The sequence below is a fragment of the Perca flavescens genome, chromosome 1, assembly GCF_004354835.1.
Source record: "Perca flavescens isolate YP-PL-M2 chromosome 1, PFLA_1.0, whole genome shotgun sequence".
Taxonomy (NCBI): Eukaryota; Metazoa; Chordata; class Actinopteri; order Perciformes; family Percidae; genus Perca; species Perca flavescens.
Window position 1 is genome coordinate 10,264,039 of NC_041331.1, and position 27,491 is coordinate 10,291,529.

The 27,491-nt window shown below is 40.5% G+C and overlaps 1 protein-coding gene across 2 annotated transcripts; it reads right to left on the reverse strand.

The window, feature by feature from the left end:
- Nucleotides 1-1,454: 1,454 nt before the first annotated feature.
- mtfmt (mitochondrial methionyl-tRNA formyltransferase) lies at nucleotides 1,455-27,222 on the reverse strand. Of its 2 annotated transcripts, XR_003693028.1 has the most exons (10): nucleotides 26,846-27,222; nucleotides 14,288-14,485; nucleotides 10,728-10,850; nucleotides 10,544-10,646; nucleotides 10,387-10,462; nucleotides 10,206-10,297; nucleotides 10,040-10,118; nucleotides 5,367-5,440; nucleotides 2,936-3,055; nucleotides 1,736-1,823 (listed from the first exon to the last, which is right to left on the reverse strand). XR_003693028.1 is itself a non-coding variant. In XM_028583679.1 (9 exons), the coding sequence occupies exons 1-9, from the start codon at nucleotides 27,016-27,018 to the stop codon at nucleotides 1,653-1,655; spliced, it is 1,089 nt and encodes a 362-aa protein (XP_028439480.1). In that variant the 5' UTR covers nucleotides 27,019-27,221; the 3' UTR covers nucleotides 1,455-1,652. The 2 variants fall into 2 exon arrangements, 1 of the variants encoding a protein (XP_028439480.1); XM_028583679.1 differs by lacking the exon at nucleotides 2,936-3,055 and having other exon boundaries at nucleotides 1,455-1,823; nucleotides 26,846-27,221.
- Nucleotides 27,223-27,491: the final 269 nt, after the last annotated feature.

Consider the following 27,491-nt stretch of genomic DNA (forward strand, 5'->3'; position numbering starts at 1 on the left):
AAAACTTGGGAACTTTCTGCTAAGATATATGTGACGTTTTTTGCAACGAAAATGCGGAGATTATGAAATCATGCAAGCCCCGCATATTTTGTGCGGAAATCGGGCAATTTATGCGGCAAAAGTGCGGCGTATTTGAAAAAATGCGGCCGCCGCATAAATATGCGGACTTTGGCTGATTATGCATTGAATTATGCGATCGCATATTCGCGTTATTCTGGAGGGACTGTTAAATGTTCTTTTATAAGTCAGTTTGGAGAATTAGGCTATAGGATCCTTCTTAGCAGGTGAATTATTATCAGCAAAATTTATTTAATTTCTAGGCTATACATTGAAGCGATATTGTCGTTAAAGACCCGCTGATCGCTGTCAGAGTCTCTGAATGAATGCCCACATTGCATTGTGGGATATCGGCTTTGAATGCGATCAGCTCGGCTCATATCGTAGTGTTCCGTTTTACAGCATACTGTAATATTTCACCGGTAATAAGACCAAAATAATATTAAAATAAAGAAATGAATACCATGATAATATCTAAATAAATGTTGATAGATGTAACATTATAGTTTTAAAAATATCAAACAAAGCAATCGAGCTTCTCTGGCCGAATTGGACCAAAATAATAACATTAAAAGAAATACATATAAACCATGATAAGATCTCGTGAATAAATGTTGATTAAAACAGCAGTTTTTGGGCTAAAAATACCAATAATGCCACAGAGTTCGAGTTAAGGGGCCGTGTTTTTTCTTTCGTCTATATCAGATGGTGAGGGATTAACACGAATGTCAATCTGAGAGACCCCCCACGTTGAAAAACCCCCACAAAAGGTACAACTCTTTCGTTAGAACTTAACGCCAGGGGTCCTTGACCATGCGTCAGACATTTGATGAGTAGGGAGTGAGACTGTGTTGCCCCAGGACGCTTCGACATGGGACTGCCAGGGCCAGGGATTGAACCTACAATCTTCCAATTGGTAGGGAACCGCTGTACCACCTAAGCCACAGCTGTTCCATTAATGAAAAGGCTTGATGCATTGGCCTGGCTGATTTGCATAATCCAAAAGAGCAGCATCTTTCTCTGTGTCTAAGGAACTTGTATTAACGTGTATAGTCCCCAAGTGGTCCATTGCTGTTCAGCATATACATGTTGGCTGTACATAATCCAGTGATGTTACCAGAATTTGCGGGAGCAAATTTGTGCACATCATACCACTCTGTTCTCAGCACTGGCTGCAAATTAGCTTTACAATATAAAAATGTATATAAATTGTATTTCCCATCTATAAAGCCTTACTCCTCAGTACCTCGTTGTTTATCAAATGTGAACCTCAGAACTGTGGCACAGGCCTTCTGCTCGTTTCAAGTGTGATATCAAAAGTTGGTAAAGCTGCCATTGGTTTTTACTTTCCTAGCTGCACGAATGCAATACATGATATGCCTGTTATAACAAAAAAATAAAATTTCATATATTGTATTTATTGCAAATAAATGATTAGTATAGTTGTAGCAGTGTAGTACAAATACAGAAAATATACTGTACATGCAGATGTCTTAAAACAGACAAGAGTAACACATTCACTTCAGTAAATTCCAATAGGTAAAAACATGTCTGCAGTGTTCACATTAAGGAAAAAATATTTTTTTGATGCATCACTACGTTGACATCTGATTCTCTTCAGTTGCTTGTTTTCTGCTGATAAACAGAGCTTCGGCTGTCTGATAGGGTGTCTTCTTCTGCACTGTCTGATGCAGGTAGCCATTAAAGAAATCGGCTGCTGTCAGCCTTTTTTTCAGCAGCACTGCCTTGAATCCCACCCAGCCATCCTGGAACATGGAACACACATAAGAAAAAATCAGCAGGAATTTCATGTAGGACCTTCAAAACATAAGTGGTGTCCTGGATGTATGAAGGGAGGGATGAAGGATGTTGAGCCAGAGGCTTGATATGAAAATCTACAAATTGAGAGGCAGGTTCTGTAAGGGATCCATTTGATGAAATAATAGGCCTCCCTGGAGTAGATTCAAGATTCTTGTGAACCTTGGGGAGCATGTAAAAAGTGGGTATCCTGGGATGTGCACACTATTAAAAAAATCATGCTCTTGTTTGGTAATCCACTCCTCTTCCTGAGCTGTAGAAAGCATTCCTCTCAATGTCTCCTGTGTGTTACTTAATGGATTAGAGGACAGTTTGTGATAATATTCAGGGTACTCCAATTGCTGTGAGGCCTATTCAACATATTTGACCTTATTCATTACCACCACTGCTCCTCCTTTATCAGCTGGTTTTATAATTGACTCATTCCAAGGCCTGTTTACAATTACAATTATCAGGTGTCTACTAAAGGGGAAACTGTGTCTTGACGGCTACACCCTGAAGAAGGCAGTTTTTTGCCGCTACGTGTGAGTTGCTGCCCATCTAAGATTTTAGCATGAATGGAGTGCTACATTCAAAACACTACAGGGTTAGAACCAGGCCTTTATTTGAAACAGACATGTTATGAGAGATAGGCCATTATTCTTCATTTTCCTGGTTTCTTTCATATTTTTTGAATATAATTTAATAAGAATCCTCTTTTCTCATTTGCTCCTGTTTTAATTTGCTATTCATACAAATTACACTTCCTTCATGTTCACCTGTTGTCTGGTTTCCACAGCTCTAAACCCCATACTTTCTTTATTAAGATTATTAGTTTATATTTTGATTTATAACAAAACACTACATGCAGCTCATAACATGAAAACAACCCTGACCCCCCACTCATCACCACAAAATGATGTAATAATAGCAAGATAAAATAATAACCATAATATTCAAGACATTACAAAAAAATAAATAGATATAGATAGTTATACTGTTACATCAACAGTTTGTCCACCACTTGTTTTTAGCTCAGGTTTATCAAGGGGCAAAGTGTTTTAAGGGGAGCTCTGCTTACCGCAGGTTCTACCCTCACTCTCTCATCTCTGTCCGTCTCCTCCTGAGTCTCCTCCTCACTGTGCATGCCACTGCCCACCACCACTATCATCAGCCACGGGAGCTGATGAAGGTCCTGCTACTGCCGAAAACATGTCTGTCAATTTGACACATTTGGCAGCGTCTGCCTGAAGGGCCGGTTTCTTTTTCTCATGCAGCTTCTCTGCACCTCCTTTGCATTTCTTCTCCATGATCTCCATCACTATTCTAGCCTGGCAGATGCACACTGAAACTGCAGGCAGGTAGAAATCCCAAAGAGGGTGCTGTTTAAAGATATTATTGGGCCAGTCCAGTGTCAATTAATAAAACACCAAATGGGCCACTGAGCTACGCGTTGCATGGGTCTGTCAGAAAAAAAACCTAGCCTGTGTGATATTTTTGACTAAACAGCAGCCCAGTGTCAATTGAAAAAACAATGGGCGGTTGATCTTGGCCTACCACTTTTCTAGGACGGACGAAAAAAATAAAAAATAAAAAAAAGTGTTGGCGGTCGGCCCAACGGGAAAGTGCCCGGTATGCAGATGGCCAGTCTGCCCTTGACTCTAGGCATTTCACAAGCCCACTCCTGGATTGAAGGCACCCCTCCATCCTCTAAGAAGAATCTGTCTGGCTATTATTAAACGAGATTGGAACCAGCTTCTTATGTGCGAGTAGCCTATGACATGACTTTGTTATTGTACTAATAATAAACGCTTTGGTACATTATGATGATTTTGTTTCATTATTAGCCAACAGTAGAGAGAGGACAGGAAATGATGGGGAGATAAATAGGAAATGACATGCAACAAAGGTCCCTAGCTGGACTGGAACGGGCTTCAGGTGTGGAACAATTTACCCAGCATAATATAATTAATTACGCAGTATTATTAAGTGGAATAATATTTAAACCAGAGAAAAGCCCAGCTCAGACCAAAGATTTGTGATAAGACAAAACCGCTTTAGAACATTGCAGGGAAAAGTTGCAACTATGTGAAGTGGCTCGTCTTAGGCCGGTTACACACTGCACGCGTCGCGCGAGAGTGTCAGCCGCGTGGCGTGTCTGTTTATATTTCAGCTCCCATGTTAACAGGTTAGAGCTTACACACTGCCGGCGTGAGCGAGCCGCGCCTGAGACGCGTGCCTGCTAGAGATAGAACCAACGCCTATTTTTCACGCGAGCGTGTTGGAAGAGTTTCCAGGCAAAATAGAATAGGAAAATATGTTTATATGTCATTTAGACACGAATGCATATTAATAAATGACATCTTGATGTTTGAAAGTCTAGGTTTTGACATCTATGTACTGTAGATATAAATGTAATACAAAATTTCAGAGAAAATATTTTCAAATGTTGCACTGGTCATACAGAACATAATATTCTGTAACATATTTTGCAGTCAATACTGCAGACGTTGTCTTGCTTTAATCAAATCAGTAGGCTAAATATAAAGGGTAGTAGGATAGGCTACGATAACAACGTGAGTGACGGTCCAACATTAGATAGGCTGTATAGGCTCTTTACAGCTACACAGACAGCCCACTTACCCATTTTTCAGAGTTTGAATCTGTCGGCACTATGTCCCGAGATCAGCCCTCCCTGTACCTAGCAGCAAGAGCAGCGCCGCGTCAGACACGCTTCTGGTGTGTAGGACACAGAAAAATCCACGCAGCTGAGACGCAACAGAAACGCTACGCTCGCGAGACGCGTGCAGTGTGTAACCGGCCTTAGATTGACTCAAGCCAGCCAATGAGGTGAGCGACACCATCGGCAGGCAGTGGCAATTTTATTTATGACAGAGTTGAATTCAGGAAGTGTGCCTGTTTAATTTGCCAAGAGACAATTGCTGTGTTGAAGGAATATAAAGAAAGAAGACATTTTGAAACAAAACACAAGTCCTTCAAGTCCTACCTGGACAATTAGCTAGCCTGGCTGCTCAGCAATGGCAATTTTTTCAGATCAACCGCACTCAGTAAAAATGTATGCACACATGAAACAATTTGTTGTGAAGCTTTGACTTTTCGTAAGACAAATGAGTAATGCTGCACACTTACTGTTTACCAAACGTCAACATTTTTGTGAAAATGGGGAAATGTGTTTTTCTCCATCTGGCCCCTGGAATTAAAACTTTGGACACCCCTGCTTTAATATATTAAAGTATGAACATGCTTGTCAAAAAGGCTTTACTGTGAAATTATTTTGAGCGATATGTGGGACATTTTCACAAGTTATCACATCTGAATTCTTCTGCTGTTCAGGACATTTACACATCATGTAAAAAAAAAAATTCAAATGAATTTATATAATTTCATGCTTCACGTGGTGTTGGGGCTGGAGTAAAGATTGACAGGTGTGCAGGTTTAAGTCATTATCAGTAGTAAACTAAATACAGCTAACAGACCTAAGTTTAACAGACCTTGCAGCAGACAGCCAGAGTGTTGGACTCCTTCTGATAGCTCAATGTGCCAGGGACCAGTTTCCGTCTTTGATCTGCAAAAACATGTGATGACAGCTCAGGGTCAAAGCACATTACTGGGATAGCATAGGGAAACCGCACACGCACACACGTCAAATCTCAATGCCATCCAGCCTATCGCTCAGAGGATGCAGCCTCTGGTTCTGAAAATATCCCCATTCAAAAGTTTACTAGATTACTTTTAACGACAAACAGCAGTCTCCTGAGGGTGTACCACGAAGCGGGATATGTGGATTGGCGAGGTATGTTGAGCCTAAAGTCAGAGTTTTCAATGTCACGAATGTGGCTCTCTTCTAAACTGGCTAGGTCGCCATGGTTACTCATTACTTATTAGAGTTTCAGACCATCTTTGGAGGGAGAGTGTTTAGAGACAGAATATATCAGTTAGCCTTTTCCTGGTGATATTCTCTAAGCGCAGTACAGATTCTCAGTGGAGGAAATACGTTATAAAGGTTAACTTTGTTGCAGTGAAATGTTACATTAGTTATGGCAGCGAACACAGCTGTGCAGGTTTTTTGCAACGAGAACCTATGCAGCTATGCAGAAAATCTAAGCAACACTGGTTAGAAATGTGTTAGTCAATTGGTATTTATCACAGATAATATATAATCAATAGAATACATTTTATTTGGTTAAAAAGTGATTTCCATTATGGGACAGTGTCAGACCTTCAGACCTAATCTATCAGATAGCAGACCTACAGTCAGAGCTGTAGAGTGAGCAGCTGTCACGTTAGAAATAAACAGTCGGCATACAGAGTGCATCGAGTGTATATTAAAGTTTCTTATACCATAGGTCTGGGTGAATACTTCATTCTGATTGGCTGCAAAAAAGTGATATAGGACACCTACTAAATGAGTTCCAGTCAAACTGACGGTTTACCATTCAAAATGAATGTGCTACATTAAAAGAAAAAGAAATGTGAATCTGTTCTTTCCAACACTTAGTGTAGTCCTTTAGTGTCTCGTCCTCTGAACACCACAGGATGGTGGTAACATACAGGCTGCAAGAAGTAAGTTGCACTGCCCCTCTGAACCATCTATCTATCTATCTATCTATCTATCTATCTATCTATCTATCTATCTATCTATCAATTGCAGGAACGTCTTTCTGTTTGTCTGTCTGTCTGTCTGTCTCTGTGTGTGTGTGCGTGCGTGCGTGCGTTAAGCGTATATCTCTCGAACCGTTAGTCCGATTGATTTCAAACTTGACAGGTGTCTTGCTACGGGCACGAGTAAGTGCAGTGCCAATGGCGTTGTTTGGATAAGAAACGCAAAATATATCGTTAAATATATATAGGTAAAAGAAGCACACATTGGCTTTTGCCGCTCTAGCCCATAGATGCCAACACTCCCATTTTTCCCGGGTTTCTCCCGTTTTTTAGCCCCATCTCACGGACCTCTCCCGGTTTATTATTTCTCCCGGGAAACTCCCATAATTTGCATGGCCCAAACTCCTTTATAAATAATCAGACCAATAGGTTTGTTTAATGTTGACCAGTTGCCAGATCTTGTATGAAACGCATCCTAACACCACATACAATTTTCAACCCGCTGGTCACCTCAACCTGGCAACCTATAACCAGTTCGCAGTTCATCTCTGCGCAAGCTTCGCGGAAAGTTCAGACCCGTAAGCGAGCCGATAAAGATGGCAGGCGAAGGTGGTGTTCCTGCAAAGAAATTGAAATATAGCTGTAAATTTCAATATGTTGGGCGCAACAATTTACATGCATCTTACCAGGGCATGAAATTAACACCTGCCCAGCCGCCAAATGCGGGTGAATTTTGCAATTGGCGGGTAACACTGTCAATCTACCTGCCACTTTGGCGAGAATTGAGTGATTCAGATGTGTAACTATCGGTAAGCAGGCTACACGGTTGTTTACGGGCCTGGTCCAATCAGGGGCCCGCATCATCATTACCAACAAAACGTACAGCGAAAGACTGTGCAACACTTTTCAGACCGTCCTGCCAACATGTATACATTGTAACATCAATGTATGCTGTAACGATTTTTCACTCTTAAGTCTCTGAAAGTTGCTGCCGTTTCATCTTGTCAGCTGTCTGCAGCGGGAGGGGCTGTTGCTCCGTGTCCCCCGCGACTGACGCCAGCGCACACACACAATCACACACGGTGGATGCAGGAAAAAAACGCAGATGAGACCTACCCGATGACCTAAATTGAGGACAGCTACTTTATTGTAAGTGCAATGATAAGTTAAAGTCCAATATGAAACCGTATGAATGTGAGTCCCAGCCCAGGATAGGAAATTAACTAACAATGTAAAGATCAACAAACCACTGACAGATATGTTCATATTTGATTCATTCAATAAATTATTATTTTGTGTCTTGAATCCACCAGCCGTTTTCATATTATACCAGTCTTTTTGGTAAGGTTCCTAGAAAATCTCAGCCCAGAGTAATTAATTAATAGTACTAATTATTCTCCCCAAAACAAGTTTCCTTTTTATTTTTTTTATTTTTTTATATACAAAAAAAGTTGCAACTTTTTTGCAACAACTCATGTGTTATGGTCCACATTCACCAGTGTTTTTTTGTTGTTGTGGTGCGCGTAGGCTACTCCTGATTTTGTCAGTCCTCTCATCTCTTATATGCAGTGGCGTTCACCTTTTATGAGGCAAAAAAAAAAAGTGGTTGGTAAAAAAGTGGCTGGTGGTCAAAAAAGTTAACTTCATGCCCTGCATCTTACCTAGTCAGATCGACAACCTACACGCTTTTCGTAAGGTGTGTCGCATTGATTTTTATGTAGCGCATGGCGGGAAAAATGACATTAAAACACAGCGGCACATAAGGACACATGGGCGATTTCATCCATCATCATGAAAGAACAGACGTGAAACAAGCTGAACTCAAGATGGCAATGTTGGTAGCACAGACTTACTTGAATCTGCAACGTTCTGTCAGGTAAATCTGTAAGTTAGGAGCACCACCTCGGGTCTCTCTCTCTCTCTCTCTCTCTTAAAAATAAACTCTGAACTGACTTTGTTTCACAGCAATCATCTCTCACCCCAGTTGCTGTTCAGGTCGCTACTTCAGGCTGTGGCCGACAGTCCACATGGAGGACAATTTGTTCCTGAAAATCTTTATATTGATTTGGGGACAATGAAATGGCTGATAGCTAGCTTGTCTTGTTGTTAAACATACTGTCAAATTATTTTATGGTTTGTCAACCATACACAATGTCATTGACTCTGAATCTTGCTAGCATAACGTTAGCTTTCTGGCTCGTAGCTGAAGGGTTCTATGAGCTGAGTGGACTATAAATATATCCTATTAGTCTATCCTATTTACTGGAGCAGCAAACATTTACACTGCATAAGAACCTTATTGGATGGGAACATAGATATTGTTCTATATCTATGGATGGGAATGATTGTTCCAGGTATTTGTCAAACCCTCAGGTGTAACCAGGGAAACAGAGTTATTGTTTGAAAAAAACTTTTGATTTTGATTGTAAAATGCATTAAAATATAAATTAATGGTTTAAAAACAAACTATTTGGCAAGTTACCATGGTATAAGAGTGTTAATGCCCTTCAAGGTGTCCATTGTCAGGAATTTAAGGGGCGACGGAGGAGGCACGAATCGTCTGATGTGCAGCGAAGTACCATTAATGCACCTCATCGGGTATAAACCCTTGCTTACTGCAGTGCTCTATGGAACTCAAATGGAATGACTTAAAGTTGTTATAAACACCGTCTTGAACCTTTGGAAATGAACAAAGCGAAACCATAAAAAAAAATTAAAAATTAAAATAGTTGACAGTACAATGTTAGTTTAATTTAGTTTGTGAAATGTATTACTGCATTCAACCCATCCTAAAGCCGCCTACACATGATAGGCGGTGGCGCCCAACTAGCCGCTGCTCTACCCCTGGCGTCGTGCACTGCTCGGATTTGCCGCTTTGCGCTGCGCTCAAAGTTCAAATTATTTCAACTTTGACCTAGTTGCTGCTGACATTTCAAAAGCGCAACCAATGAAATAACAGCATGTTGTTACCTAGCAACGGGAAATAGCTTCTATGGCACCCTTGATGAAAAATACCTGCACCCTACCTTGCGGTGCGCAGAGAGCAAATCATTTATCATGTGTAGGTGGCTTTAGTATTGGGAGCAGTAGACAGCTATACATACAACATCCAGGGAGCAACTTGGGGTTCAGGGTCTTGCTCAGGGACACTTTGACATGTGACCAGAGGAGCCTGGGATCGAACTGCCAATCTTGGGGTTGAGGGGCAACCACTACCTCCAAAACCACAGCCACCCTGCTAAGCCAACCTGCTTACAGAGTGCTGCAGGAACGAGTTCTAAAACCCAGAAATGAGTTAGCAGCATTTTTGCACTTCCAGTTCCCTCACCTGGAAGTCAATGGGTCTTTGGTTTATAGTTGTTGTCACAGTATCCCAGTTTCGATCAGCTAGCATATTTAATATTAAAGCATATTAATCTTTCAGTAACAGGATTAAGGCTATTTTCACTTTCTGAAACCAGGTTTTTACATTTACAAACTGGATATTCCAAAAACCTGAATTGAAAAAACAGTGTACTGTAAATATATTCATGGCCAGTACATTTGATTTTGACAAACTTACCTAATAATGAAATGTGACATTTTCCTACAAAATCCAGAAGTTTTATTGTCCTGCCCATCCATGTGGTCTTCAAAGGTATCTGATGGCAGAGAGAAGGATCAGTACGATGATAGTCAACACCATCTTCCATGGCTCAGAGTGAACAGTCCAGGTCAGTCCTCATTACCCGAGATCCGATGGCACGATACAGACGATCAATTTGGTCACAAGTCTGTTCCTCCCACACTATCCAGCTCATGGATGCATTGATTTTCGGGGCTATTTGAGAAAATGAATGTGTAAATTAAAGGAAGTCCTCCTGTTTTATATTTAACATGACTGTGTCTATGTAGTTTAAAGCTATGTACCAAAAGTTGCACCGGTCTGTTTTTGCTCCCTTTTATGCGCCAGTCTCTCAGGCAGTGTCATGAGCGTATCAATCAGCTGCAAACAAGAATACAAATACAGCCACTATGTTAAATCCTGTTAGAAAGAGGACAAGGTAACCATCCTCTAACAACTCACCAGATGTGCTCCCTTCGTGGCTAGAGAAGCTCCAAGCTCCTCAGCAGTACAGTTCTCAGGGACCTGATGAAGCTCCTGGTGGAGAATGGGACCCACGTCAAACCTGCGATGTGAAGACATTCTTAATCTGTTTATCTTTTGTAAGGACAAAACAGAAGAACACTGAGCTTTTCCCTCCGTTTACCTATGAGGGCGGATCTGGATGATGGTGACCCCTGTCACAGTGTCACCATGCATGATGGTGTGGAAGATGGGTGCTGGTCCTCGCCACCTAGGCAGCAGGCTGGGGTGAACATTCAAAATTCCGCTGCAATCAAAAAGTGGTTGGTCAAACACACAAACGCAGTTTGGATAATAATTTCAGGCAGTTGTCTTTTCTCCACCACTCAGGCAAAGGAGCTTGAGTGGACAAAACATGAAATTTATTTAACCAAAAGCTGTCTTTGTTTTATGTAGTTTTATGATGTGGCTCAGGCGCAGCGTCTAATTTATCAATACAATGTTCACGTCCTGTCTGTACATGGCAGCACTATTAAAAAAGCGCTTTGCAGTAAAACATTTCACATGGGGGTTCCAAGCACCCACTGCACATGGTGGTCGGTCTATCTTCAATGAAGTGTCTTTGTCTGAAGCTCTCTGGGATAGGCATCAGTCAACAGGCTGGTGAGTAGCCAAACCTTACAAACATTGGGCCTCATTCACCAACCGTTCTTACGAAGAAATGTGTTCTTAAACCCCACTTACGCACTTTTTACTTAGATTCTGACATTCACTAATGTTTTCTTATCTTGGATTTGTTCTTAGCTAAGAACAAGATCTACGAACACTCAAGAGCACTCTTACACACATTTGAGTGATGACAATTTGCTCCAAATAATTGGTTACTGTATTTTATTTAATTCTACAGTCTATTACAATGATAGTATTGTACTGTAATGTATTTCTGATCATTTTGTTGAAAGAAAAATCATAGTATGCAAAGTAACTTTAACACTGCGTTATTTGGTGACTGCTCACGCTATTTATAGGGCCAAAATGCAGTGGTGGAATCTAACAAAGTACAAATTCGTCGTTATTGTACTTAAGTACGTATCTGTACTTTACTTAAGTGGAATCAATAGTGCATACTTTTGACTTTTACTTAATTACATTTTGCAGCAATTGTCTATACTTTCTACTCCACTACATTTCTACAACGTTCCGTTACATTTTCTGATCAGTTTTTCGCCCTGCCAAAATGTCTTCCTGATGGGGCACCGCCGATCCTTCATCGGCTTCCAAGCCGGCTCCGGTGGTTCAGAGCCCAGGCGCAGTGCTGCTAACCCTCAGTAATACAGCCTCCGGTAAAAGTGAAAATTATTGTTTTTTTTATCATTCCCATTTTGAAATCATAGTTGCCATCTATTCCTCTCCACAGCGTCATTTACTCCTCCGCCAGGCAGCGTAACACACGTTCATATCTTTAACACTCAAACTTTAACACTGCGTTATTTGGTGACTGATCACGCTATGTTGTTTAAGAACACGTCATGAATCCGATGTAGACTTTTCTTAGGGACTTTCTTAAGAACATATTTAAGAGAAAACTTAGGAAGATATCCTCCTCCTTCTCTTACCTTTGCCCAGCCATTGTATGGTGTCTAAGAAAACAAAGGGCATATTTATCATTTTAAAGATTGTGACTGGTAGCTATCATGCTAGCTAGCTGGCTTAATTCAATACAGTAAAGCAGACGAGCCCTCAATAAATTAACTTTTGTCAACTAGCCAGCCAAATGTAAGCTATAATCTCTGGTACAATGGTGTAACTCTCACAGAATGGGAAATAGATTACTTGACTAGAAAGTATACTGGTCCTACAAGCAGAAAGCAGTAAGGTAACATAATATCGCCGATGAGACAGATCATCTCAACAGTCTAATAATGATGAGCACTGATGAAACAATGTTCACACTCATCACACTCACTTGAGTGCCAAATATTTCAGTAGTTACAAGAACAAGAAGACGCCTGTGTTATAAATGTTATTTTTTTTTATAAACTGAATCCATAACATGCAAGTGTTATCGCAGCTTCTTGACCATTATCTACAGTAGTAATGATGTGAAATTAGGACTGGGCAATATATCAATATTATATCGATATCGATATATGAGGCTAGATATCGTCTTCAATTTTGGATATTGTAATATGACATGTGTTGTCTTTTCCTGGTTTGAAAGGTAAAGTGATGTAATTTTCTGACGTTTACCTATTTTCAGAGGTGTGGTCACACACTGAAGTCCATGCCATTTCTTTGGTGCACAATGTTGTAACTATAGAATCAATGGCAAAAGATATCCAAATAAAACATTGTTGCAGTTTTTCTTTAAAGTTTGGATCAGTGACCTCCACTGGCAGGTATAAGATTTCTATGCGACAGCTTATGGGTTTAGGTTCAGTAGCAGTGTTGGGCAAGTTACTTCCAAAATGTAATACATTATAGATTACTAGTTACTGTCATTTGAGAGTAATTAGTTATATTACAATATTACTGTCTCTGAATTGTAATGCGTTACACTACTTTTGCATTACTTTTGAGTTACTTTCACCAAAATAAAAGCGGAAGTTGGACTTGGCAGCTAGCTTGTGAATTTCACCACTGGATCAATAAAGTCTCATTTTTATCCACTTTAATACATCACAGATTATTCATAATATTTTGTATAATTAATATGAATATGCAATGTAACTAAAGCTGTAAAAAATAGATAAGTAAAATGTACAATAGGCAAGTAGGAGAAAATGAAAATGAAAAAGTACCATACAGTTGTATTGAAGTACGGCATTGTTGTAAAATGTTTGTTTAAAGCACTTGAATAAGAAATTCATGTTGTTTAGTTTAAAACAGTCTAAAGGAAATTGTCAATTATAGTGTGATTAAAACTCACTAGTTACATTATTTACAGTACTTGATATACAGCTGATATGTGAAAAGGTACACAACCTTATTTGTTTAACAGTAATTTAGTTTTACTGCGAACCGTCACAGGAAGTGCTTTTATTTTGAAGTAGCCTACACGGAAGTTGTCGGTTGTGTACCTTGTGTACTTTTGCTAGCTTACTGAGATGTAACTGTCATGCATGTTGTTGATGCAACAAATGCAACCTATAGATGCAACATGTCCGTCAAGCTAAGTTGCTCACTTTCTTGTTTGTAAAACTGCAACTGTAATAATTATTACCGTTCATGACAGAAACATATTGAGCAGTAAATGGTCACAGTAAAAGACAAGCGTTTTTGGTTGCCCAGCCATTCCACTACAGAGTTACTCTCCACAGCTGATAAACTGCAATGATTTACGTGTAAGCAAGCCTAAACATTAATTCCCGACATGTTAAATCTGTCAGCGGCTCGGACACACTGCTGTCCGAGCTGACGTACTGTCACCTGTTGGGACACAGATGTTATGAAATTGGCTAATACTTTCCTGTGAACAAATGCTTCGCGGTGTTGGGAAATTCTTAAAAGATGTTGCGTTAAAATGCGTTGTAACTCGCGTTACTGAGATTGTAATGGGTAATATTATTACCGAAATTTAATTAGTAATGCGTTATATTACTGCGTTACAGCAAAAAGGAATACATTACTGTAATTGCGTTACTTTTGTAACGCGTTACTCCCAACACTGTTCAGTAGGTACTGAGGACGGTGTTATCACATTTGAGAGACAACATGCAGACAGAAAAAAAAAAAAAAGCTCACTATGGAAACTTCTTGATCAGTCTCTCATGGATTAAACAGCCAAAAGACACCACCACCCCAACATCAAACTGTCCGTCCACGTTGTCAGGGGGCCAGCTGTGGACTGGAAGGTGGTTCTGTTGAGCAAACCTCTTCACTGGGACGTCACCAGACAAAGTAACAACTTCAAGGGACTCCACTATCCTTTCACTGGAAATCCTACAAACAGAACATGGAGGTTAGTTATCATGCACTCACTTCCCTTATTCCAACATGTTGAAGCCTATGTACAAGAGTCATTTAATGAGCTGCAAGATGAAGATGTCCAACAAATTCCATTGTCACCAGTTTTTAAGCCTTCTGTGACTAGACTTAACTAGAATTGAATGAAAATTGGGACTTGGCAATCTAACCACACCTTTATTTAAGACCAATTCCAAATTTACTGTGCAATTAATTGTTTCAGAAATAATTGCATGACATAAGTATTTGATTCATCAGAAAAGCAGAACTTCATATTTGGTACAGAAACCTTTGTTTGCAGTTACAGAGATCATACGTTTCCTGTAGTTTTTGACCAGGTTTGTACACACACTGTAGCAGGGATTTTGGCCCACTCCTCCATACAGACCTTATCCAGATCCTTCAGGTTTCGGGGCTGTCGCTGGGCAATACGGACTTTCAGCTCCCTCCAAAGATTTTGTATTGGGTTCAGGTCTGGAGACCGGCTAGGCCACTCCAGGACCTTGAGATACTTCTTACGGAGCCACTCCTTAGTTGCCGTGGCTGTGTGTTTCGAGTCGTTGTCATGCTGGAAGACCCAGCCACGACCCATCTTCAATGCTCTTAGTGAGGAAAGGAGATTGTTGGCCAAGATCTCGCGATACATGGCCCCATCCATCCTCCCCTCAATACGCTGCAGTCGTCCTGTCCCCTTTGCAGAAAAGCATCCCCAAAGAATGATGTTTCCACCTCCATGCTTCACGGTTGGGATGGTGTTCTTGGGGTTGTACTCATCCTTCTTCTTCCTCCAAACACGGCAAGTGGAGTTTAGACCAAAAAGCTCTATTTTTGTCTCATCAGACCACATGACCTTCTCCCATTCCTCCTCTGGATCATCCAGATGGTCATTGGCAAACTTCAGACGGGCCTGGACATGCGCTGGCTTGAGCAGGGGGACCTTGCGTTCCCTGAAGGATTTTAATCCATGACGGCGTAGTGTGTTACTAATGGTTTTCTTTGAGACTGTGGTCCTAGCTCTCTTCAGGTCATTGACCAGGTCCTGCCGTGTAGTTCTGGGCTGATCCCTCACCTTCCTCATGATCATTGATGCCCCACGATGTGAGATCTTGCATGGAGCCCCAGACCGAGGGAGCTTGACCGTCACCTAGAACTTCCATTTTCTAATAATTGCGCCAACAGTTGTTTCCTTCTCACCAAGCTGCTTGCCTATTGTCCTGTAGCCCATCCCAGCCTTGTGCAGGTCTACAATTTTATCCCTGATGTCCTTACACAGCTCTCTGGTCTTGGCCATTGTGGAGAAGTTGTAGTCTGTTTGATTGAGTGTGTGGACAAGTGTCTTTTATACAGGTAACGAGTTCAAACAGGTGTAGTTAATACAGGTAATGAGTGGAGAACAGGAGGGCTTCTTAAAGAAAAACTAACAGGTCTGTGAGAGCCGGAATTCTTACTGGTTGGTAGGTGATCAAATACTTATGTCATGCAATAAAATGCAAATTAATTATTTAAAAATCATACAATGTGATTTTCTGGATTTTCTTTTTAGATTCTGCCTCTCACAGTTGAAGTGTACCTATGATACAAACCACAGACCTCTACATGCTTTGTAAGTAGGAAAACCTGCAAAATTGGCAGTGTATCAAATACTCTCCTCACTGTATATTTCAAGGCTTATGCCTCGACGCAGAGGTCCAGGGTTGGAGTCTGACCTGTGGCGATTTCCTGCATGTCTTCCCCCTCTCTCTCCCCTTTCTCACCTAGCTGTCCTATCGATTAAGGCGGAAAAGCCCCCCAAAAAATAAAATTAAAATATTGGCGCTTAACAATATAATTGTCTCATTCAGTCAAATATACAGTAAAAATATTTATTTATTTACTACTTTTTTAAACAAATTAAAGTTTTGAATTCCAGGATATATCTTTTGGTTATATCTGATATGTGACCCAGATAATGTAATAACACAAATACACAGCCTATGAAGTAAACACCTCTTTATTATCATAAAAAATTTGTTCCAACTACCCCCCCCTCACCCTTGTCACTTTTGTTGCTATGAACGTATATAGGGTCAAGTGCCAACAACTAACAATTGAAATAATAATAATAATAATAATAATATATAGTCCAACCAATAATCACATATAACAACAATTTGGCATATCTAAACAAAATCAACAATTACCAGTCATACACCTTAAGACCTAAGCTAATCTTAGCAATTATTGCGGTAAAACAAAGAAATCGCAATTATGTAAAATAATTGACAATTAGACAATTATTTAAAAGGGGTGATAGAATGCAAATCCGATTTTTTTACATTACATTACATTACAGGGCTTGACATTAACTTTTTGAGGCACTTGTCCTTCGGACAAGTACATTTACGTTTCACTTGTCCATGAACAAAAGTTGTCCGGGTAAAGATTAATCATTTTATAATTTTTTTTGTGTTTTGCTAATGCAGAATTTTAAGAAACCAGTGAAAGCATCCAAACACTATCAACATTAATACAATTCAGTTTAAACAGTAGAAACAAATGTGTCCCAAGAACAGATTTCCCCTTCAACAAGAAAAAAGGATCTCCAGACTCATAATACAAAGTTATACTTTGCACACCGGTGTGCAGAAGTTAATATATTGAGATTCTAAGTGAATATTTTAAAGTTTCTCATTACTTTCAGATTCCTAGTCAATATTCTAAATTACTATGTCAATATATTGAGATATTTTGAGATATTGAGTCAATATATTGAGATTGTAAGTCAATATTTTGAATGTTCTCATTGCTTTGAGATTCTTAGTCAATATTCTGAGTTACTAAGTCAATATATTGAGATACTGAACCAATATGTTGAGTTACTAAGTCAATATTACGATACTAAGCCAATATATTGAGATTAATTCAATATTTTATAGTTTCTCATTACTTTGATATTCTTTGTTTATATTCTGAGATACTGAGTCAATATATTGAGATACTAATTCAATATTTTGACCAGAGGTAGTGGTGACTTGAACTTATACTATATCTAAAATAATTTTGTAGACATAACAATGGATTTTGCCACTAAATGTTGGTGTCAACGTGTTTTTTTTTTTCCTTTCTACAATTTCACTTACCAAGGGATCCTTTAAAAAGGTGTAGTTACTTTACAGTTGATTATTACCTGATATTTAATCCGCTACAAAGCGAGTAGCGGGCAGCTAATAACGTTACCAGGCAGAGAGCCAGCCGTCAAGAGTCAAATTAACTTCATGCTTCATCCGCACAAAGCACACTTCTATCGCCACGGTGACAGCTTTATTCGGCTCGTTTTCTGTGAACGATGTGGGGACGGGGTAACGTTAAAGCGTAGTTAGCATGCTAACGTTAGCTAACTAACACCGGCTGCCTGGCTTGCTGGTTCCGCGGTGCTTTCATGCTGTATCGCTTACAGAGAATGAGCTGAACAGTGGGCTGGGTCTAACGTCAGCGGTCCGCTCTCCCGCTGCTGCTGGGTCTAACGTTAGTTAATGTATTTGTTTCAAATCAGTAAAGTAAAATCTGTAACATAAACGGAATGAGTGGCACATAACGTATATAATGCTTCATCCACACAAAGCACATTGCTATCGCCACGAGTGACTTCTGTTTTCAGCTTGTTTTCTGTGAACAATGTGGCGAGGAGGTAACGTTAAGGTGGAGTTAGCAAGCTAACACCGGCTAGCTCGCTGTGCTTTCATGCTGCTGCGCTTTCGGAGAATGCGCTGAACAGCGGGCTGGGTCTAACGTTAGCGGCCCGCCAACCCGCTGCCCGGGATTGTGGGGTAAAATATGTATTTGTTTCAATTCTGTAACATTGACGAAATGAGTGGCATTTTGATTTGTTTGAGTTTTAACTTGTCCAGTGGGGCAAGTAAATTTCTCTTCCACTTGTCCTACAAAAATTCCACTTGTCCCGGACAAGCGGACAAGCCTTAATGTCGAGCCCTGCATTACATGTCATTTAGCTGACGCTTTTATCCAAAGCGACTTACAATTGCTATATATACTTATGTCAGAGGTTGCACGCCTCTGGAGCAACTAGGGGTTAAGCGTCTTGCTCAGGGACACATTGGTAGTTGTATCGCAGTGGGAATCGAACACAGATCTCCCACACCAAAGGCATGCGTCATATCCACTGCGCCATCACCACCCATATCCGATTTTACCTTGTCATAGTTGAATAACGACAGTTCGGTGGGTAAATAGGACATACATAGATGCTCAAAATCCCATTGACACCCCTTTACTATGAAAATCTCATATTTTGAAACTGCCGCTGAAAACGGGCGAATCTCAACAAACTTAGAAGTTGACGTCAGAATCCCAGGACCTGTACCTTTGTCACGCCCATGGATGGATTAAGAGAACGGTCACGCCCCAACATTTACATAGGCTACACAACTGACCTGAGAGCAGGTAGTCCTCTGAATCTAGGTCACGCAGATCTCTGCTATTCCATTACAAAATTCACTTCTGAAACTTTTTTACACGAGAAATCAACTATGTAAAGCTCAAATATGGGCCGTTTTATGAAAATTGATGGCTAATTGCAAATTTTGTCCGACTGTGTGTCGGAGTTCAGCAGCCGGTGCTGCCTGGGTTGCTACATCGCCACCCTGCCTGTCGTCCTTCACAGACCCCGGCCTGCTGTAAGCTCGATTGAGCTCCGTCACGGCCGGCAGCTCAATACCCGCGCAAACTCACCCGTTCTGGGTGACTGGACTACCAAACGCCGCTGCCCTGACAGAGCTCCAGGGCCTGCAGCTCGCTGTTCTCCCTCCCCTCTTCCTGCTAAATGGCTGGTGTGTGACTGAGAGCGCGGTCAGCGAGTTTGTTACGCCCGCAATCTCTTACCGCAGGTTCTAGTTAATCTTATAATGGATGTGTGTTGAGTTATTTAAACAAACAATTGGGGAAATAAACGCCTCTTGTCCGCGAGTCTCATTGATAGAGCCCACAGTGAGCTGGAGTCCATCAATGAGAGCTAGCTAGCATCTCCTAACGAGACCTCTGAAATTCACAAAAATGCATTAAATTGAAATCCAAACTCGGACAAGTGTTAGCTAAGCTTTTTAAGACCTTGGGGAATCTGTAATATACATGCCGTGACGAAATTCAAACTGTAAATATACTATAGTTATGCCGAAAGTGTAGCTAGCTAGCCGCAACTGTTTTCCCAGTGTATTGAATGGGACACAATGGGTATGGAGCCCAGCAGGCTGCCGCTTTCTTGTCAAAGCTCCTAAAGTCCGACACGTCTTAACAAATTTGCAATTTGAAGCATTGCAGTGTCTGGAATATGAGATTCTGTCGCTTCTCTAATGTGTGTGTATGGAGATTCGCTCAACCAATCAGCGCGCGTCTCTAATGTGTGTGTATGGGGATTCGCTCAACCAATCAGCGCGCAGCTCATCTAAATATTCATGAGCATACCATATTTGGAAGAAAAGCTCTTGTTACAAATAGGGCCAAAACACAGAGATGCATAAGGGCCAATAAAATATCAACCAGGCCATTTTCAGCCCAACCAATGTTACATACCCCATTAGGAGACCTTAAGAAACGGTGTGAAATACCCTATATAATCATTCTCTAACTCCTTTAATAATTGTTACAGGCCTAACCTAAGGACAATGATTAGGCTTTAATGCCAAATCATAGTGATGGTCATCATGAAAATGGGATTGCCAGGATAACAAAAGAAACTGAACTTCTAAAATGTAAAATGTTGTCCAAACACATCTGTCCCAAGTGTTCCAATCACAAGAGTACAGGGCCACATTCAGCCCCGACAAAACCTAGCAAACTGTTTATTTAAATAGCCCCAATTATACTCCTTTTCAGCGTCATATTTGTACTATTGAGGTCTACTACAGTAGGTTTACATGCTTTGATGTGAACATGCTTTGATGCGAACATGCTTTGATGTTCAAAAAACATATGTTTCTCATACTGCCATTGTTGCAGCTCCTCTTCCTGAAACACTCTGTCGGAGCTCTTGGCCCACCTTCCTGAAAAACCCAGTCTGCTGCGATTGGTCAGCTGGCCCACTCTGTTGTGATTGGTCAACCAATTTCAAACAAGCCACTGGGCTGGCTTTCTCAATCAGTGACATCACTAATTGTGGAATTTCAAACAGGAATGTGGCGAGGCATTTTAAGGCATTTGAGAAAAAAGTGCTGTCTGCGGGAGAGAAAGCTCCATTTGGAGTGAAATGTGTTTTTTGTGCTTTATAAATCTATTACGTACACAAAAAACTCTATAACACACTAAACGACGGGAAAAATCAAAAAAAGCAATATAGCGGACTGCCTACCACAAGTTTACATACACGTAGCTACTGATTGGGCATCACCTGTGACACAGCCACTAAACGAGAGAAAACTCAACTCAGAGATAACTCAAAGGCTGTTGCACACCGTTTCACACCGTTCGGAGGAAACGTGTTGCTCAACCCGGAAACGCAGCAAAACAGTACACACCGTTATGAGATTGAACGTGGCCCAGCCTGAAGAATCTATCACCGCCGCCAAATACAGATTTGTGTGCAATCCCGACTTACTTGGACATCATGGAAACGTGGGCAGCGATAACGAGTTTGCAGTTCCGCTCACAGTTGAGTAGGCAGTCCTTAATAGGTAGATGCTAGATCGGATCCGCTAGACGTGTCGACGTAGTTAGGTTTAGGCGTGGGGATTGGTTAGGGTAACCGGGGATTTCCACTGGATGCGTAACGGCTGCGGACCGGCTCCGCTGCGTGTCTGCTGCGTGCTCCCCCGTCAATACCCACCGGGTCCGGATTTGTTTTGCAAATTCACGTAGAATAGAATTCACGTAGAATAGAACCACAAAATCAACAACAGTTAGTTTCCATTCAGAGGAGTAGAGGGGAAACGACTCTGTGCTGTGTTTTCAAGGTGTAGTGCAGGGAAATATGATCCGCCGTGAGCGCGGTGTATTTTATTTTGAAAATTAACCGGATATTTATTTTGTTTCTGTGCTCGACTTCCTGTCCCGCACTATCTGCCGTGTGCTGAATTGCTGCGGAGCTCTCCGTCATCCGTCAAAAATAGAAGCTCTGCGTATCTGCTGCGGAGGGCTGCGGACTGACGGAACTGGGACGGAGTTGGGACGCAGACGTTCCGCAGTCAGTGGAAATACACACACTGACTTTAATGGAAACCTAATGACTCCATCGACGTTCCGGAGACGTTCCGCAGCCGTTCCGCATCCAGTGGAAATTGCCGGTAAGAATACCAGGGTAAGCCAATCAGAGGCAGAATAAGGCAGGCAATGAGGCATGTCCTGTGAGGTCGACACTTCTAGCGGATTCAATCTAGCATCTACCTCCTTAAAATGGACATATTATGCTTTTTCATATTTTCTGTCACATCTACAATGTTATAATGTCAGATTTTCATGTTTAACGTGGCCAAAACTTTAAATAATGAGGTATACGTTTTTTAGAGAAATCCCCATGAGTTCAGATTTCCAAATGTTCTGAACGCTCCAGTTTCAAAAAAAAATGTCTACTCTCGACTAAGTGTTAAGCAACTCTAAGCAGGTCTGGTATGATTGGTCATCTGCTCCAGGTAGGCAGGACTGGAGTGTTTTTTTTTTTACTATGCTGCTGCGGTGGTTTAACATTGTCGCATGTAGCTAGCTACGTGCTAACGGCAGTGACATGTCATCTTGGCTGCTAGTGTTGTTAAATTCTCCCCAATTCCGGGGTCACATTACTCCTAAACATTTTCCCGGTTATGTATCATTTGGTTAAAAAGCCTTTGTCTGTGATTATTGACTGTAGAAAGTGCTGCTATATTTTATTAGTGTCCACTGGTAACTATAGTAGCTACATGCTAAAGGCAGTGAAAGTTGTCATCTATGCTGCCAATTTGTTAAATTCTCCCCAATTTCGGGTTGCATTCCTGCTGAAATAGGTACACAGATTGAGTAGTGTTTGGTTCAGAAGAAACCTTTATCTGCGATTTTTGGCAGTAGAAAGTGTTGCTTCGTTCCATTACAATCTAACGTTAGCCTAGTGCTAAATATTAAGTAGCTGCATGCTAACACAAGATAGCTGTAATCTTGGCGGCCAATGCTGGTCTTTTCTCCGCAATTTTGGGGTCAAATTACTGCTGGGACGTATAGTATTTGGTTTAGAAGCCTTTATTGGTGATTTTTCACAGTACAAAGCCCTGCTATAACGTTATACTCCGTTGCAGTAGCTCCAGCTGCTACTAGCTAGCTAGTGTAACAAAAGCGGAGGCTGCGGTGGAGCTCAGATTCCAGGAACACTCTGGCCAATCAGAGCAGACTGGGCTTTGTCGGGAGGGGGGCTTAAAGAGACAGGCGCTCCGACAGAGCATCTTATACAGAGGGTGAATAGAGCTCAACAGTCCCGCCCCTCCTCTGAGAGACCTTGGGTTCCGGAAGTAAATTTCCCATTCATTTCTCCCATTGACGTCTGGAAAAATCCGTACATAAAGAGTTTTAGATCATGCCTTAGGCTAACCAGATGGTACGTTACTCATATGCATACAATGTACAATTTTGAGTGAAAAAACAAACAGAAAATCCAAAAAAAGTCAAAAGTTACAAGACTGTGTACATATCGTCATTTCAGAGCAAAGGAACTACTCATCACATAAACCACCGCGCACCACTGAATATAGGAAGCTACGTTAGTTTAGCTAACAGCTCTAATTGGGCTAAACGCTAGCTGAGACAGTAGGGCTGCCAACTCTTAGTCGATTAAACGACTAATTGGTCGTTTTGGGCTTAGTCAGCTAAGATTTCTTTAGTCGATTAGTCATTTTTTATGCTTATTCATGCTTATTACTTATTTCCAAGAAACTTCTGAGCACATCTATGGTAAACACAAGGATTGTATTGTATTGCAGGATTAATTGTGGAGAAACTCAGTTTTACAGATGGTTAATTAACTACATTTATATTGTGCTTTTCTAGTCTTAACCACCTCTCAAAGCGCACAGCTCTGTCAATTAAATCAACTAATTGATTAGTCGCCAAAATCGTATAAGTGTTGACTAAGAATTTCTTTAGTCGAGGACAGCCCTATGAGACAGTATGTAATAACTTTAAAAGACCCTCAAAATAAAACCTGAAAATAACCGTTAAAATATATAACGGCTGTTACATCAGCTGTAGCCTGCTTTCCCCAGTGTTTAGTTTGAGTTAACGTTATTTTAGACTGAATCAAGCTGTCAGCTAGCGGTTAGCCAAATTAGCTGTTAGCCAAACTAACGTTAGCTTCCCGGCGGATGCTAACGGCAGAAGCATGGAACAGATCGTGATTCGTTTAGTGTCGTAAATCCTTGTGTTTTTTTACATTAAAGCATGTAAACATGTTCTAGTACAAACACAAAATACAAGTATTACCCTGAAAATGCTATGTAATAGTTGCCCTTTAATGTGGCCCAGGACAGACCCATTCTCACAGCTATAAGAATGTGTGGAACCATGTAGCCCAGACCATCTCCTAATGTCGTCTGAGTGATTGGACTAACTAGTCTTCAGAACTGACATCCATTACTTTCTATCAGAAAAACAAAACTAGTGTAACCCATGTTCGTTGTAAAAAATATATAATTTCACTGTTCAATGTGAGTGACTGTCACTGACTGAGGCATCTTAACCTTTAATGTCTCGCTTTGTCTCATTCACCTAATGTATCTAAATATGTGTGTAAACGTGAGCGGGTACAAGTTAGCAGCAGGTTTGATATTCGCAGGATATTCATTTTCGACCTACCCCCATTCAGTGTCTTCAATAAAATTCCACTACATTACTAGTGTAGTATGTTGAGGACAGCATAGGACACTGTATCAAAAAAAATCACAATGCTATTTGTTGTCGCTACCAATTTACAAGCACTTCAATCTATGTTCTGGCTGTTGAGTTAGGGACTGTCTACAAATTACATTACTCAGGCTGGTGACATACTGGGATTCTTTCAGGAAAGGAATCACCAAAAATCTATAAAAAGACATTTTCTCATTCTGATTGCTGTAGTAGCTGCCAATGGTGGACTGCTAGTTACTACAGGTCATATTTGTGTCATATGTCACATTATAGTGAAACAGTATGAAATTAAAAGATTTAAATTATCACCAAAACTCAACCAAAAGACATTTTCTCATTCTGATAGCTGTAGTAATTGCCAATAGTGGGCTGCTAGTTACTACAGGTCATATATTTTGTCATATGTCACATTATAGTGAAACGGGATGGAATTAAAAGTTTAAAATATTTACCAAAAATCAACAAAAATACATTGTCTCATTCTGATTGCTGTAGTAGCTGCCAATAGTGGGCTGCTAGTTACTACAGGTCATATTTATGTCATATGTCACATTATAGTGAAACAGGATGGAATTAAAAGATTAAAATATTTACCAAAAATCAACAAAAATACATTTTCTCATTCTGAGTGCTGTAGTAGTTGCCAATGGTAAGCCTTTACTTACTACAGGCCATATTTTTGTCATATGTCACATGATAGTGAAACAGTATGAAATTAAAAAGTTCAAAATATTCAACAAAAATCAACAAAAATACATTTTCTCATTCGGATTGCTGTAGTAGCTGCCAATGGTGGACTGCTAGTTACTACAGGTCATATTTTTGTCATATGTTACATTATAGTGAAACAGGATGGAATTAAAAAAGTTTAAAATATTCACCAAAAATATTTTTGAGAGAAAATTGAGTCCTGATATATAAGTTGTTGTTTCAGGAAACCATGGCCTGTAGTAAGTAGCAGTGAGAGTTTGGTAAGGACTACGGCAATCTGAATGAGAAAAAAATATTTCATTGAATTTTGGTGAATATTTTTTTAGAGAAAATTGGGTCCTGCTTCCATATAACTTGTTGTTTTAGGAAACCATGGTCTGTATTAAGTAGCAGGAAGTGACTGGGAAATATGAGGGCAATCAGAATGAGAAAAACTAATTAGGGCCCGAGCACCGACTGCGGCGAAGGCCCTTTTAAAACTGAAGGAATTATTATTTTTCCTTCGTCCGGCTAATTAATCGCCTTTTTGAGGGGCTTAACATACTCAAAAACTCACCTTAATTGGCAGTCGTATCAATTCTGGTGAAAATGTATGTATTCTAAGGGTTTCTGGAATAGGAGCACAAAAATGGCTCGCTAGCGCCCCCTACAAAATAAAAAAAAATTGAGCCCCTGCAGTGCGTTTGACGTATAGTCACAAAACTTGGTACACATATGTAGCATGTCGAGACGTACAACAAACATCATTGGGGCCATACCCTACCATTTAATTGGTAATTGGAGCCCATACTACAGCAATCAGAATGAGAAAATGACTTTTGGTTGATTTTTGGTGAATATTTTAAACTTTTAATTCCATCCTGTTTCACTATCATGTGACATATGACAAAAATATGACCTGTAGTAACTAGCAGCCCACTATTGGCAGCTACTGCAGCAATCAGAATGAGAAAATGTATTTTTGTTGATTTTTGGTGAATATTTTAATCTTTTAATTCCATCCTGTTTCACTATAATGTGACATATGACAAAAATAGGACCTGTAGTAACTAGCAGCCCACTATTGGCAACAACTACATCAATCAGAATGAGAAAATGTACTATTGTTGATTTTTGGTGAATATTTTTAACTTTAAATTCCATCCCGTTTCACTATAATGTGACATATGACAAAAATATGACCTGTAGTAACTAGCAGTCCACCATTGGCAACTACTACAGCAATCAGAATGAGAAAATGTCTTTTGGTTGATTTTTGGTGAATATTTAAAACTTTTAATTTCATACTGTTTCACTATCATGTGACATATGACAAAAATATGACCTGTAGTAAGTAAAGCCTTACCATTGGCAACTACTACAGCAATCAGAATGAGAAAATGTCTTTTTATAGAATTTTGGTGATTTCTTTCCTGAAAAATCCCAGTAGGCCTAGTCTATGTCAACCTGAGCAATGTAATTTGTAGACGGTCCCTAACTCAGCCCATTGCCAGAACGTAGATTGAAATGCTGTTTTTGCTCGTAAATCGGTAGCGACAAGAAATACCATTGTGATCTTTTTTTTTGATAGTGTCCTAAACTGTCCTCAACATACTACACTAGTAAAGTAGTGGAATTTTATTGAAGACACTGAATGGGGGTAGGTCGAAAACGAATATCCTGCGAATATCAAACCTGCTGCTAACTTATACCCGCTGTAAACGTGGTATAATGAAGTGTGTATTGCAGTGTGTAACACTGAAAAGTGTGTAGAAGAGCTCTGTGTCGGACTCGCACCTGCTGGATGTGAGGAGTTTTAGAGATTCCACAGCGAACTGATCAGAGCCAAAGAACAGGAGCCTCCACGGGGGTCCCGATGATGACATGAATCTACAGCCGGGCCACCTCCTCCACACTGGCTGCAGCGTTATACAACAGCGCAGGCAGCAGCGCTGGAAGTGGGTAAACATGTTTAGAGACTTGTCTTGCACTACACTACATACAACACCAGCTGTCGCTTCGGCGATGTGTCCAAAGTGTCAGTGCGGACACTGGGAAAGTGTCTGGGACTGTAATCGAACTGCCCTAAATGTGTCAACAGAGGACGCCGCCATATTTTCCATTGCACTTCCGTCGTGTCTTCTTCTTCGGTGATGATTTACGGCAGCCGCAATGTTGCATTGCTGCCTCCCTCTGGAGCTCAACTATTACTGTATCTTCTTCATCCTGTGTTCTTTGTATTAGTCAGGAGTCTCTCAAGGATTCAAACATGCATTTTCCTCCTTTTCCTCTCCCTCCACACTCTATGATACATGTTACTGATATTTTTGTTAATCCTATAGTCCTTATGTTATACGTCGTACAGATGCACTCATATACATCGTTCTAACGTATGTCTACATCTTACAGATGCAATCTCAGGTACACCTTCCTGACATCTGTT

Excerpts from the sequence above, each read along its gene's own strand:
- mtfmt (XM_028583679.1), bottom strand. The coding sequence starts at position 27,018 with ATGTTTACCCACTTCCAGCGCTGCTGCCTGCGCTGTTGTATAACGCTG. Across the intron at positions 10,647-10,727 it reads ATCCAGATCCGCCCTCATAG|GTTTGACGTGGGTCCCATTC; the intron begins GTAAACGGAGGG and ends TTCACATCGCAG. Across the intron at positions 10,298-10,386 it reads ACAGACCGGTGCAACTTTTG|CCCCGAAAATCAATGCATCC; the intron begins GTACATAGCTTT and ends TTTCTCAAATAG.